Genomic DNA, 15,508 nt, shown 5'->3' with positions numbered 1-15,508 from the left:
TTGTTTACAAATGGCTACCTGAGAACCTCAAACCTATGTTTTGATAATAAAGTGAGTTAAATTTCCATGTATTCTGGAAAATAATCAAATAAAGAAGTTAAGCAGTTTAAAGGCAACTGTTATTTTGTCATTTGAAATGAATTTCTATTGTGTTGTAATTAAGGACACTTACGCTGGATTGGATTGATTTTTGAAAAAAAATATTTTGAAAATTTTATTTAATTTTGCAATATTGATTTAGGCCTAATTCATAAAATATGTTTAATGTTTATGAGATAACTGTTATGTATAATAATGGGATGGAAATTAATAATTTTGTAGTATTTATTCACCATGGGAGGTCTTCTAGATGAGAGAGTGGTTTTGGAGACCATTTTCAACAACTATGATACAGATGGAAAAGGGAGCCTGTCTCCAATACAGATGCAGATACTGCATGGAGATCTCCGAATGGGAGGAATCAGTTTACCACAAGTAAATTTTATTTTTCAAACACTGGAATAAAAGAAAATTGTGATTTTAGAAGCTGTATCCCATCAAAATAAATATAACTGAAAAACTGAAAGAGAACTTTATAATTATTATTAATATTTAGCTTTTAATTGCCTATGTTGCATATGTTCCTTTTTATAAAAATAGAATTTTGCTTTATAAATCACAAATTATGAGTAATATCTGTACTTGTATTGCAGGTTATGGAGTCAATGAAGTATGTGTGTGTCCATCGCAGTTTCTGCGAGTCCTCAGAGCTTTATGCTCTACTACAGGAGATGGACCGTCGCTACTTCCTGATTCAGGACTTCAGATGGGAATTCTCCATGATAGATGTACATCACAAAGACACCATTACACAGGACGAAGCTCGGTAAATTTGTTTATCTAAAAGCAGTTAGTACATTAATGTAAATTTATTTATTCCCAAACAATTTCATCTTTGTGTATCTGATTAAAAAATAATGAATTGATCACTCTTACATTGAGAAAGGACAACATTTTGTTGGAAAGTTAATTATTATACCCCCGCTCCGAAGGAGAGGGGGTATACTGTTTTACCCTTGTGTGTCTGTCTGTCTGTCTGTCCTTAACAAATTTTTCGTCGCAGTTTTCTCAGCAACTATTCATCGCAGATGCTTGAAATTTTAACACAATCTTCTCCGAGACATGCCATACGGTGGGATACATTTTTGTTTAAATCCGATGTCAACTTCCTGTTTGTCCGTGCATCTGTCGGTTGCATACATAACAAATTTTCGTCATAGTTTTCTCAGCAACTACTCATCGCAAATGCTTGAAATTTTAACACAGTCTTCTCTGAGGCATGTCATACGATGGGATACATGTTTGTTTAAATCCGATGTCAACTTCCCTTTTGTCTGTGCATCTGTCCGTTTCATACATAATAAATTTTCGTAGCAGTTTTTTCAGCAACTACTCATTGCAGATGCTTGAAATTTTAACACAATCTTCTCTGAGGCATGCCATAAGGTGGGATACTTTTTTGGTCAAATCCATTGTCAACTTCCTGTTTGTATGTGCGTCTGTACGTTTCATATGTAACAAATTTTTCGTCACAGTTTTCTCAGCAAGTACTCATCGCAGATGCTTGAAATTTTAACACAATTTTCTCTGAGGCATGCCATACGGTGGAATACATTTTTGGTCAAATCTGATGTCAACTTCCTGTTTGTTTTTGCGTCTGTCCATTTCATACATAACAAATTTTTTGTTGCAGTTTTCTCATCAACTAATCACAGCAGATGCTTGAAATTTTAGTACACTCTTTGTCGAGGCATGCCATATGGTGGGATTAATTTTGATATGAATCTGATGTCAACTTCCTGTTTGTCTGTGCATCTGTCTGTAATGGAACTTGTGTATATTAACATGATAGTGTTTATTCACATCAGCGCGGAGGTATTCCTAGTGAGCATTGCCTCACAGATTTCTTGTTTAACCTTCATTTTTTATACTGGTATATGCCAAATAAAATCATTTATGTTCTAGATGGTTTGTTCAAACTGTCCATGGCCGCCATTTCTCCAGGAAGAAGTGGGAGGAGTTTGTTAAGGGCCGTCCGATTCCTGGCAGTGCTGTTGCATTTGCTGAGATAGAAGTTATGTTGTGCAGTATTCCAAACCGCCTGGATCTGCAGACAGAGAAAATGGAGGAGGAACAGGAGAGAGAGGGTGATGACCTCAAATTTATTTTTTTATTTCATAATAATTATATAAATGTACATTTTCATCAATGTAATTATACATGTAGGGTTATGGAACACTACCTTACAAAAAAAAAAATATTTTAGATCGATTAAGAAGAGAAAGGTTAGCAGAAGAAGAAGTGGCAAGGTTAAAGAAGAAGAGAGATGAGGAACGGAGAAAGCAAGAAGAGGTTTGCACTTCTTAATATTTAGTATTTTTGTCCCTTTAAAATAAAACCTTGAAAATTTCTTGAAACTACTATTATATATTTTTTCTCTTGCAGGGACAAAGGAGAGATGAAGAATTGCGAAGAAAAAGACAACTTGAAGATGAAGGTATGTAATCTTAACAAAGCCATAAAAAGCATATCAAACAAACCAGAGGTCTTGAACTATGAAGCTGTCTTTTAAATAATGATTTATTTCTCCCATTTTGGTAAAAGTGAAATATTCAGACAATAACTTTTATCCTATGAGAGTTCTCTTTAGCCCTTTCTGACTGTGTCAATTTCCTAGTTGTGTTTAGAATTCTCTCTTTTGTAGTTTTGATGCAAGATTTAATGGATAAGTGATTTTAAATGGTTCAAGTAAAGAAAGATTTATTTTCTTTATGTCAGTTAGGTTTAAAGACCTCTTGTAATATGTAATTACATGTAAATAAGTTGGATATCTGTAAATGATAACACTAACAATTCTATGAACTAAAATAAATTAGAAAGAGAAATCAGCACAGAACTAAATGAGGAGGAGGAGGAAGGAGAAGAAACCGAGGAAACCGAGGAAGAAATTCGTCACCGAGGTCAATCAGTGCAAAATTTGATTGATGTGTCGGTTATTAAGGCCTCAGGATTGAAGCTTAGCATGCCAGAATTTATAATTATTTGAATGCAATATTTTTTTTACGATGCTTTGTTTGGTATAAAGTCATGAGCATCATTTATTTGTTTGAGCTGAAGGTTTTGTGTCATGTGCACTTGAATGTGATTTTTCAGCAAGTCTTCTAGTATATAGAAAAGTATGGTTTTATTGCATGTTTCAACACAATCAAAATCACTTGTATATAAAATGAGTAACTTTGACTTTTATTCTGTGTTTATACAGCACTTTATGATAAAACCAGAGGTTAAGTATAGGCCACTGCATGATCATTTAGATTTCATATACAGATTATGTAACAAGGAAATGTATAATATATATAATTGTGTATCTCTCTGTCTATATATACATCTGAAATCACTTTAGTTTTCAATCCTAGAAATGTACTTTCCAGTAAGACATTCCTCAGTTATATCCCTTTATCCAAGTAGTTATAAGAGTTAGTTGAATGCAGTAATGATTATAGTGTAATTGATACACTTAATAAACATAAAACATTAGAAGGTTAAGTGCATGTATTTCTGTCAGACTATCCATTTTACTGTATGAGTATGACTGAAGTGATTAAGTTTAATAATGCCTTGTATATTACACAGAGAGACAGAGACAAGAGGAAGAAGAGAGAAGAAGGAGGGAGGAAGAGGAGGTAACTCTAGCATGAATTTTCATGATCCTACAGTACTTCAGTGTCATTTATAAAATTTGTTAATTTTGTTACAAGGTTTCAAGATAATTTTCTACTACATTGATATTTCAAAGAAATGTGTAATGTTGGAAGCTCACTCTTCTTCTGGATATCTTGTAGGAATTGGAACGATTAAGGGAGTTGGAGAAAAAACAGAGAGAAGAGGAAGAGAGGAGGAAAAAAGAAGAAGAAGAGCTATATAAAGATGTGGAAAAATTCGCTAAGGTCGAAACTCTAATGCTCTATTGATTATTTATTACATATTACAAAAAAAATGTTATATCTGATCAATCGAGTAAGTTCTCACCATAAAATATATTTCAACAAGGAGCAATTTTTCCTTTGAATAGTGTTCTCTACTTTTTTGATGTACAGTTACTTATGCTTAATATTATTATTATGAAAAAAGAAAGATATTTCCTTTATACTTGTGTATAGGATGCTGAAGAGAAAGAGAAGAAGACAAAAGAGGAGCTGGATAAACTGAAGAAGAAGGGAGGTTCTGAGGAGGAGCAGAGGAGGTTACGTAAACAGTTACAAGGTCAGTTACTGAGGTGTTATATAAACAGTTACAAGGTCAGTTACTGAGGTGTTATATAAACAGTTACAAGGTCAGTTACTGAGGTGTTATATAAATAGTTACAAGGTCAGTTACTGAGGTGTTATGTAAACAGTTACTAGGTCAGTTACTGACGTGTTATATAAACAGTTACAAGGTCAGTTACTGAGGTGTTATGTAAACAGTTACAAGGTCAGTTACTGAGGTGTTATATAAACAGTTACAAGGTCAGTTACTGAGATGTTATGTAAACATAAAGAGTTACAAGGTCAGTTTCAGAGGAGTAACATAAACAGTTACTAGGTTAGTTACTGAGGTGTTACATATACAGTTATAAGGTCAGTTACTGAGGTGTTAGGCAAACAGTTACAAGGTCAGTTACTGAGGTGTAACATAAACAGTTACTAGGTCAGTTACTGAGGTGTTACATAAACAGTTACAAGGTCAGTTACTGAGGTGTTACATAAACAGTTACAAGATCAGTTACTGAGGTGTAATATAAACAGTTACTAGGTCAGTTACTGAGGTGTTATATAAACAGTTACTAGGTCAGTTACTGAGGTGTTACATAAACAGTTACAAGGTCAGTTACTGAGGTGTTATGTAAACAGTTACAAGGTCAGTTACTGAGGGGTTATGTAGACAGTTACAAGGTCAGTTACTGAGGTGTTACGTAAACAGTTACAAGGTCAGTTACTGAGGAGTTATTTTAAACAGTTACAAGGTCAGTTATTGAGGTGTTACATAAACAGTTACAAGGTCAGTTAATGAGGTGTTATATAAACAGTTACAAGGTCAGTTACTGAGGTGTTACACAAACAGTTACAAGGTCAGTAACTGAGTCCAATAGACTGCTACAATACTACAGAGTGGGGACGAGTATCAAAAACTGTTATAAGATCGGTTTCCCAGGTCCAATAGATTACTACAGTGAATTAGAGTGGGTTCCAGTAGTTCAAAATTAGTCTCAAAGATAGATGAATTCTATTGAAAGTATTAATATTTCTAATATGAACTTTCAGATTTCAAATTCATATTCAGCATTTTCTTGAAGCAAATGCATTTAGTACTTTACTTGTAAACAATTGATGTAATTTCAAAACTAGATGAAAGGCACAGAAAACTACGGTACAATTTGAAAGTGGCAATCAAAAGTCGGGATCGGTACCAGCTGGACTACAACATCACAGAGTTCAAGAAGGAGAAGCTAGAAGATACAGACATGGACCTGAAGAAAGCAGAGAAAATTCTGAAGGAACTCCTCGTCAGAGACGGTTTGTGTCTTCAGTCATTAGATGTTATTCTTTATGTGAATTACTTAACATTAGGATTTTCTATACAATTTTTATTTATTTCATGTTAAATAGGCTAATTCTATTTGGTAAAAAAAAAAAAAAATGAAGATATTTGCATCAAGTTTGTAAATCTGGAAATAATTTTCAAACATTGAAATTCTGCTTTAATTTATTTCATATATTACACTTTCTTTCAGAGAAATGTATGGATACTATAAAAAATAACAATAAAACCATATTTTTAACTACTATTTTAGACTTACATCGTGCTATGACAAAACGAGAATTAGAAGAATTAGAGAAGGCAATCAATGCAGTGAAGAAGCATGGATTGGAAGTTCCACTGGCCAAGGAGCTAGGCGAGGCTAACAAGCTGTTTACACGACTGAAGCGGCTGGAGCGTATCCGTCACGAGATCCTGGAGCTGAAGCAAGCGACTGTAGCGGAGATCAGAAGTTATCAGAACCCTCCCCCCATGGTTCACAAGATCATGACGGCAACCTTCTTATTACTTGGCCACCAGGAAAAGGAAACCAAGGTTATTATTTTGGGGCCATCAAATGTAAAATTTCTAACTCTTTGATTGATAATTTACAGGTTTTAGAATTTGATTGTCTTAGTATTTTTTGATGTGAAGGTTGTGAAATTTGCATTTTCTAAACAATGGTTAGTATTTTTTGCAATGGTATGAAATTATTATTTGTGCATATAAAAAATATTGAGTCTCTAAAAGCTCTGTCACGCATATTTTCTGGGCAATATAAAGAGACAAGACTTGTCACTATCTTTACTAAAATGAATGAACTTTTCAAATGAATGGAATGTTAATGTATAATTGTAGATTTGGAAAGCTGTCCAAGCTTTGGTGGGAAAAACAGGAAAGGAAAGCTTGAAGAGACGCTGTATTGAATGCAAGCCTGAAAACATTCCACTGACCCCAGCAAAGAGGGCTAAGTCACTGTTAGAAGAATTTGACCTTGAGGAGGTCAGGGACGTGTCAGCTGGCGCGGCCACTTTCTATGTCTGGGTAAGAGTCCCTGGACTGTTTGACCGAACTGTTACTATATAATTAATTTCTATCAGTTGTATTTTATTTTCTTTCAAACTTTTCTCTATATTTTTGGAAAGTTTATAATAAACTTACCAAATATAAATCTTTTATTTACTGCAAGTAAAATTTTTAGAAGGTATTTTTTTTTTTGCAATAGCTACTGTGTTAAAATCCAAGATTTATTTCTGTTCATAACTCTGATATTTATTAAAAGGCCTTGTGAAAAATAACTGATATTTTTAAAAGGCCTTGTGAAAAAAAAAAGTAAACATAGCATAAATGCTCTGTCTCTCAGTTTTAAAATTATTAAATAATCTTTCATTTTTTTCCCATTTAAAAAAAATCAATTAATGGAAAAATCTATAGGTTACGAGTGTTGGTACATGTAACTTTAGAAATGTTTAGATGTATGTAATATGTATGTAATATCCAAAAATTATATTGTCTAATACATTATTACTCAATAGCAATGTATTTAAGAAATGACTGATTATATGGGTATAAATAATAGTCCGTTGTCCTGGGATTTTTTCCTGTTGCCCTGAAGTGATATCAAGGTAAAATAAAATGTAGGATGGATTAACAGATAGTCAACAGTGTTCCTCATGAGTCGGTCTGCGCTCTGTGACATTATTATTTATTTACAAATTTTCTGTTAGAACATGGTCCATATTTTAATCAGTAACTTAATTATTATTAATACTTTAATCTGAGGATCTCATACTTCCTTAATCCAATTGTTCGTACATAATCACTAACTTTATTCTTTTACACATTTAATTGTAATCTTAATAGAGTGAAAATGAATTTTGCCTAATTTATCTCCTTAGTAGTCAGAAGGTTTTGTGGAAGCTATTGTGGAACTCATTTTAATTCCCCTGAGCTAATCATGTGACCTGCTGCTGTTTTTTTCCGCCGTTGGTGTGTTAACATTTGAACATTTTCTATAATTCCTCTGGAGCCACTAAACCAGTTTCAACCAACCTTGGCATATAGCAACTCTGACTAAAGGTGTACTTCTGGACATGATGCATTTAAACTGCTGGCGTGAATAAAATAAGCATGAAGATCTGTAGAAAAATATGAAACTCATGGTCCCAGGTTCAGGGTTCTGGTGTTACAATGTAGTTTGGGCTCTATGGATCAAAATGCCAAAAATGCATAAATTCTTCAAAAATTTTCTCCACCCATGTCGCCCTCCCCCTGTGTCAGAGGGGGGGGGGAAGGAATGGTTCTGTTAGTGGTATAGTAAAAATGAGTATGACATTATTCTCTGAAAAATCTTGTCTGTTCTTGAGTACATGAGGAAGAGAGCTTGCTTGTTCTGAATTTATGGCCCCTAAGACAGGGTTTCTGGTGTAAGGGTGACACTCCATTATCATTTACAGTGGAGCCTCATTTATCCGGACGCTTTGGTTCCCAGTCAATTTGTCCGGATATGTGAAGCATCCGGATATCTGAATCACCAGTTAAACAAGACAAAATAACATTAAAATTTTCGTTCCGATGAAAAATCGTCCGTATATTGAAGCATCCGGATATCTGGCGTCCGGATATCTGAAGGTCCACGGCACTGTATTAGAAAATTTCCCATGCTACAAGAATTATTTAATTATTCATTATTTCAAGATTTCTATATAGGGTTGTATTACACTCAGTTGACTATTATGGCCCTTAAAGTTTTTTTTTTCTAATAATCCTTTTTTTCTTAAAAAATGGAGGGTTTAAAAGTATTGCCCTCTTGCATTTGTCGATGAAGACAAAATATTTTGACATTAACAATGAATATTTATTTTCACAAACAGGTAATTTCCAGAGGTAATACATTCCCTGGGTGAAATATTATCTTCTTTGGAACTGAAGGAATGTGATGATTTCTGTTCATTTATTTTTTAAATTGACAAGTTAAATTTGCGTAGTTTGTAATATTCAGACCATAAAACCTAAGAAACAAGAACTTTAGGTGGTACATGTACATGTATAATAATCACCCTGGGTAGGAGTTTGGGGTATGTGTCTCCATGTACCTTTTGGAAATATTTCTATTATCATCATGATCAAAGTCTAAAACAGGTTAATTATTGGAAATCAACTTAAAGTTATGCATGCAAATCCAAGTTTTATAAAAAGAAGAGATTTAGTACAGAATAAGTGCTTGAGAGAGAGAGAGAGAGAGAGAGAGAGAGGGAGAGAGAGAGAGATGCCTAAATCTAGAGGAAGGTTTTGCCTAGACCTAGGACGAAATAAAAACCTAGGACCCCACCCCAGGTAACACAGATCTATTGTAATTCGACTTAGCCTAGTTGTCGAAAATTTTTCAAAGTTCGACCTTTTACCCCCCCCCCCCCGGGTAAAAAAATCCTGGATCCACGATGAGAGTCCAGGTTAAAAGAGAAGAGAATCTCGCTAAATGCGCGTCACTTATACGTACATCCGTGATAATCTATAAGTGCATTTGCACTTCTTTGACTACATGTGTACTCTTCTTTTCTGGTGCTTACAGTTGTGAGTTGGATGTTGGAACAAATACACGTAATCAGATTCTGATTATATCTAATTTTTAGGTAGATTTGAAGATGAGTCCTTTTTATCAAAGTAACTTAGGTTGGGGGGATCTTTCAGATTCTTTCTATTTTTGACTATCAAGCGACGCGCGACAAATAGAAAATTTTAAGAATTAAACATCATGAAAAGTATTCTTGTATAAGAGTAAAAAGAAGTGTTTTTATTATTTATTTTTGTTCTAGGCTTCGGCAATGATCGAGGAGTTAGAGGACCTAACCGCCCAAAAGGAAGCAGCAAAGAAAACAGCGTCTTAGTAATAATATATATATATATATATATATATATATATATATATATATATATATATATATATATATATATATATATATATATATATAAAAAAAAAGATCCACGAAGCAAAAATTTGCTGAATGAACTTTTCTACGGAGTACTTTTAGAACTGATTTATAGCTTTTCTGCAGCAATCTGACATTATCCCCATTCCTGACCCCCGTTACCTCAGTACAACCAAGTGAAAACCACGGGAAACAGCAGGTTTTTATTGCTACATGGACAGAAAATTCGAAGGAATTTATTTTTGCTGAACTAATCAAAACCTATTTATTTTTGACATGGCATCAAGACCTTGAACGAAACGCTGATTTCAGTTCAACATCCTTTCGGATTCCCTCGCTTATTCCGTCCACATAGTCTACATTATTGGCAGCATAAGGGAATCCCAATTACGTGTTAACCCTTGCCTTTGTGTTTTTTTTCTAAGGAAAGTACTTGACGCCTTTTAACTGATATTTAAATTGGTGCTTGTGCCCTAACTATTTGGATAAATATCTCAAGGACCAATCTTTTTCTTTGAAAACAAGTTTCCTAAAGTGGAGTGACATATTTACATCGCAATTAATATTTTCAGTTTCATAGGTTAATGTTAATTATATACATGTGTAAGAAAGCTGGTTCTTTCCTCTATTTTAATATTTTGTTTCATTTATATGAAATATATTTCTCGAAATATACTGTTAATAGTAATTTAATAAATATTTCAAAAAATTAAGAGGTGTCAAATTTTTTGCTGATTGACCTAAATGGAAAACAATGGTTAGGGAGGATATATATTGACAGCATCATGAATACTGTTTGTAAGCAAATTTTTAAACTTTTAAATATCCTAATATAAGTATTTAGGGTTCTATATTCTTGATCTTTTTTTAAAATCGAATTTTGACAAGGATTTGTACATTTCGTCCACTTTTCCATGCTCATGACGGAGGAAGATGAGTTCACTATACGTCTTATTTAGTAGATAAATCTGTATGCCCGTCTCGGCAAATTCTTCGTATTCACCGGATTATTAAATTGGAATGAAGAACTAATTTCAACTCAAAGATATATTTCAGTAACATATGAAAAATATCCAGGTAAATCTTTTAATTATATAATTTAACTGATTGCATTGATAGTTGCTCAAACACTGCCCTATATTGTTTTGCTATGCATATAACAAAATCCCAGCAATGCACTTCTGCTTTCACAAACACCCACACGCTGTAGGTATTATGTTTGGAACATTGTGATGAATCACAGTTGAATTGATTGTTATTAGCATAGATTGGGAAGCAAACGAAATTGGGGAACAACATGGCGTCATTTCCCGCCTTTCTTTGGGTGTAGCGACGTCAGAATGCCTGTAACTTTGTATCATTCGACTGTGTTCACTGTGGGCATCTATTTCATCTGGAATGGACAAGGTATGCTAATTAAAATTTATACCAACTTTCATTCATTTAATTTCCATTATTTGGTTAAATTATACCTAACACAGATACCGTATCTTTCCATAAAGGATTTTCCTCAAATGGAATTTAAACCTTTGCATCAAAATGTAAATATCTGAGTAAAAATGATACATGCCGTTACAAGAACCTCGACAATAAGCATAGTGTAACTTTTTGGGGGCCACAATTCCAGTCCATCCGATTGCATCAAAATTGATCTCCATAGGCATCAGACAGCAGCCCTCATATCCAATCGAACACTGCACAGGCGTCGATCGCCTCACGCGCCTCCGCTCTCTGACGCCTTTTCTGGTCTTTATGGCCAAAAATGGCATGGAATCATATTTAGAACTGAATATTGTCTTATGGTTTTTTCGTTGACATCCTTTACACAATATAGAAATGCCGTCATTTCTTCTCGGTTTCTGCAACCACCGAACAACGGTTTCTGTGACGTCAATTTTCAGCCATCCATGTTTGATTTTGGTCTCAAACCGTTTTATGATATTACGTGGACGAACCTTTCTCTCGGCTCTGTTAGATCTGCCAAGTTCTGAGACAACAAATGTTTGTATAAAAGGGTCTCTGTGATAGAAAAGTTTATATATCCAAAGTTCTGCATTTACAACATCGCTGGCGTCTACTTTTCCGTTTACGTCAAAATAGTAGCAACCTGCAGATTTACGATAGCTGCAGTGCTCCGTTTCTGAAATAAAATAAAATCAAGATCACTAAATACAACCAACGTACATGTGTATAAAGGCATATTATTTTTAAGTGACATTATTTATTAATTGTATATAAAACCAGCGGCGACACACATCTCATAATTTGGAATGAAAAAAAAATCAACAATGAATTAAGATAATTTAAATTTGCTATTTTTTTTTTTTTTATTCTTCCTTTGATAAGTAAAATTGGCAGGAGCCATATCAGAGTAATTGCTGATTACTTTTGAATACTAGTAGTCTAGTATACATGCAGTCGGGTTGGCACAGATCACAGGCTCCTAAAGCGTGGATCCTGGCATATAAAGCACATCTCTTCATACACAGCTCCCATACTTAACTTCCAACAGATAAATATCTACATGTATTTTGTTCAAATAAAATTTAAAGAATAGCTCGATATTTATGCAGCTTAATAGAGGAGGGAGGGGGCATGAAGAGATGAATGTTATCGCACTTAATGTTCATGTGCCACGGAACTACATGTGACAAGACGAATACAGTCGAATACAGTTTACATTTGTGAAGATTAGACATCGAAAATGTGTTTGATTTTCTTTTCTGACAGAGTTTGTGATATGTTAGAATAGATCAGTTCAGAAAAAATGGGGAAAAAGTGTCAAAATGTGATTTACTAAATGCTTACGATTGGAGAAATTCGTCACTGTAATATAATAACATACTCTTTATGTTAATTGCTTTTCATAGATAACATCATTTTTGGATTGCAATAACTGTATACGTAGAAAAAATTTCAAATGGTCAAATACTTCACAAATCCTAGTAAACAATTTCTTGTTTGGATTTTTTAAATGTTTATTACTGAAAATCACTAAATTTTCGCGACATTTTATTTACGCGAGTAAGCTGTTTGGAAAAACGAGAAAAAATTTTCGCAAGCTTTGGACATTTTTGTTCCTTACTTATTCAAATATACGCGAGAATCAATCTGATATTAGCGTGAATACTTACCTGCGTGAATAAAGTTCCCGGGAATAAGAAATGATTTTCAGTAGTTGGAAAAAACCCGTAGATTAAACAAATTTTTTCTTACCGTCTTTGCCCATGACGTAGAGTTGCAAGGTCTTGGCGTAAAAGTGATGGGCCTTGTATTTGTTCTTCCCCTGGTCGTGTTGAGTATGTAGATACCCCCTCCCTAGCTCCACGAGCGGCAGGACTGGGGTCTGACCATCAGCTACAGGAGGGGAGGAAAGTCGTAGTTTTGTCATTAACTGTTTCTTAATAAATTCGAGGTGCATATTTTCTTCTGCATTGAGTTCTTCTTCTGGCGACATTGGTAATCCAGCTTCTTTACCGATTTCTGCTTTAGTTTCATTTACACTTGAATTTGTTTTACTTGAGTAATTTTCCTGTACTGTCGATTCGTTATCATTTTCTTCTGCATCACTATTAGATGTAACGTTTTGTTTGGTAGTCAAATTTCTTGATTCTTTCGCCGTTTCATTGTGTCCTACTGTTTCAACCGTTTTTATTCCAAGTAATTCTGAGAAAAATAATGAATTGCTGCAAGGCACAATGGTCAGCAAAATAAGGCTAAAAACACTGAAAACGTAGACAACTTGCTGTGTCATTTTCTTCCTTTTTGCTGAGCACAACTTGTTGGCTAGTTGGACATTTAATAATAACAAATAAGCAAATATTTGCTATTTTTACAAAAAGACAAAAATAATAGTTGGAGGTGTGGCAAATTGCACCAATCAAATTTCGTTCTTGGAATGATACCGGTATCCCCACGTGATGTCTTGGAGGCCTTGCATCATCGCTCATATGGAGGGTCCAAAGGTTGTCGTTATGATAGTGATGCAACAAGCGTGGCTTAAAAACATATTTTCCTTTTCTGTGAATAGGAAATCTCAACAATTGTCAAATATTACAATATCCCTGTAAATTCACAATATAGCTTTTGGCAATTTACAAACACTTATGAATATTTCAGACGCACTTCAGATTAAATGTTCGTTTTCAGGTCAAGTCAAAGTAGGAATTAATATTTTAATCCCCTCATTACGTGTCCTATTTAAAATTTAAAATGAACAAAATAGACATACAAATCTTATCATTGTTGTATTTCTCCATTTAGACTTGAGAAGGCAATACTTTCTTGAGAATGAGTCATGAGTAAACAACAATTTTCTTGTCATTGAAGTTTATGAAACCAAATTAGCTAACACTTTCAATTCTGAAGACAAAGTATGTCATTACAAGAGAATTTTAGCTTTTCAAACAGTAATTACAGAGAAAAAGCCTTGAAAGTTCTCGAAATACCGGTATTTAAAGAGGGAAATAAGATGCATGTACAAACGCACACAATTTCGTACCCCTACTGTGCTAACGAGCTGCCTTTTTATTGTTGGTAAACAAACTCTTCAGTATATTTAGCATGATACATTTTTCTAAGCATTGAAGTTTAGTACCATGCTGGTTTGAACATCCTACGACTCTTAGATATGAAGCATAGCATCTTTATATCAATAACCATAAAGTAAAAAAAAAATGTCTGCATATGCTGTTGCCTTCAAACATAATGCAAGCACAAGGTTTTTTGAATGTTCTACAATAATTAATGGAATAATTTAGAGTATATACGAATTCAGGGAATCCGGATAGGGCATGTAGTTCACTATTGCATCATTGCACCATTGTGGTTTGGGTCGATTGAGCGATAACGCGATAATGAGGAAGCGATAGTGTCATGGCAATGATCGATGCAATGGGGATGACAATGCAATGAAGATGAAGCGATAGTGCGATGACGTGACGACGTGATAGCAATAATGCGATGGCGATGGTACAGATGACAATGAAGCGATGTTCACTACTCCTTCCTGCTACCGCACCATCGTCATCGCACTGTTGCACGATTATCGCGTTATTGGACCATCGCTTCATTGTCATGGCGCCATTGCATTACTAAATATCGAGCTATCGACTCCTTATCATCGATATTCGATGATGCGACAGTGAAGTACAAGCTAGGCCCTATCAGGATTAGTACGAATGTTTTGATACAACAAACACTGATGATGACTTGTGTACATAGATTGCAAAAAATACAACACAACCGAGTCATTGACTATCAATAAAACGACAAAATATATTTTGTACTGTCCTTTTATTTATCATACATATATTTGTTTTGCATCATTTATTATATATTACCAATACTTTTAAAACTGTTTCCTTTATAAATCTACGCTAAGCAGTCTAATATTTCCGATGTTTTACTGAGCGATCAACAAAATAGAGAGTTAGACTGCTGAGTGATATATTGGACCTGTCAATGAGATGTTGGTCTGTTATGACGTTTTTTACGTCACACAGTAGCCTGATCAACTATACCTTATCAATTAACGCAGAAATGGAAGTAAAAGCAAGATATATCAAGAAGTTTAAACAAAACATTATTTTCTGTGTTCTCGGGCAAAATGCACTTCGTCAACCCCTTAAACTAAAACAAATGCCTTCAGTCTTATGGCCTCGGAAAATCAGTTTGGTTAATATATTGGGTCCGAAAAAATGCATAATCATGTTGCCTTTAATTCCCCTTCAATAAATGCATGGTTTACACCAATTAACTGTAATTAGTACTGGAAATTGAAAGAAGTATTGGAAGAAATCGAAGTTCAATTCTATTTACTAGTACTTTGCATTAATATACTGAGTATAATGGTAAATAGATTCTTAATTGTATCTGGAAAAAATGACAGTAATTTCACTGAAAATTGACTGAATGGAATACAGTACATTGATTTATAATTGAAAAATGAATGAATTTTCCTTGGAAAAAGATTTTTCTTG

The 15,508-nt window shown here is 34.1% G+C and overlaps 2 protein-coding genes across 3 annotated transcripts; one reads left to right on the top strand and one right to left on the bottom strand.

Moving 5' to 3' along the window:
* The first annotated feature begins 5 nt into the window (after positions 1-5).
* LOC134275549 (trichohyalin-like) lies at positions 6-9,497 on the top strand. 2 transcript variants are annotated; one of them, XM_062757826.1, is made up of 14 exons: positions 6-51; positions 322-474; positions 693-865; positions 2,005-2,186; positions 2,306-2,391; positions 2,485-2,536; positions 2,916-2,999; positions 3,673-3,722; positions 3,882-3,986; positions 4,200-4,302; positions 5,427-5,594; positions 5,873-6,153; positions 6,457-6,642; positions 9,414-9,497. In XM_062757826.1, the coding sequence occupies exons 2-14, from the start codon at positions 334-336 to the stop codon at positions 9,483-9,485; spliced, it is 1,683 nt and encodes a 560-aa protein (XP_062613810.1). In that variant the 5' UTR covers positions 6-51; positions 322-333; the 3' UTR covers positions 9,486-9,497. The 2 variants fall into 2 exon arrangements, with proteins under 2 accessions (XP_062613810.1, XP_062613815.1); XM_062757831.1 differs by lacking the exons at positions 6-51; positions 2,916-2,999 and having other exon boundaries at positions 315-474.
* A 1,098-nt stretch (positions 9,498-10,595) lies between these two features.
* Positions 10,596-13,548, bottom strand: LOC134275691 (growth/differentiation factor 8-like). The gene is made up of 3 exons (XM_062757955.1): positions 12,744-13,548; positions 11,098-11,667; positions 10,596-10,920 (listed from the first exon to the last, which is right to left on the bottom strand). The coding sequence occupies exons 1-3, from the start codon at positions 13,279-13,281 to the stop codon at positions 10,715-10,717; spliced, it is 1,314 nt and encodes a 437-aa protein (XP_062613939.1). The 5' UTR covers positions 13,282-13,548; the 3' UTR covers positions 10,596-10,714.
* Between the last annotated feature and the right edge of the window lie 1,960 nt (positions 13,549-15,508).

The sequence above is a fragment of the Saccostrea cucullata genome, unplaced genomic scaffold (assembly GCF_032062105.1).
Source record: "Saccostrea cucullata isolate Sc308-1 unplaced genomic scaffold, CSIRO_AGI_Scuc_v1 ctg819, whole genome shotgun sequence".
NCBI lineage: Eukaryota > Metazoa > Mollusca > Bivalvia > Ostreida > Ostreidae > Saccostrea > Saccostrea cuccullata.
This window is presented reverse-complemented; position numbering and strand designations above follow the sequence as displayed.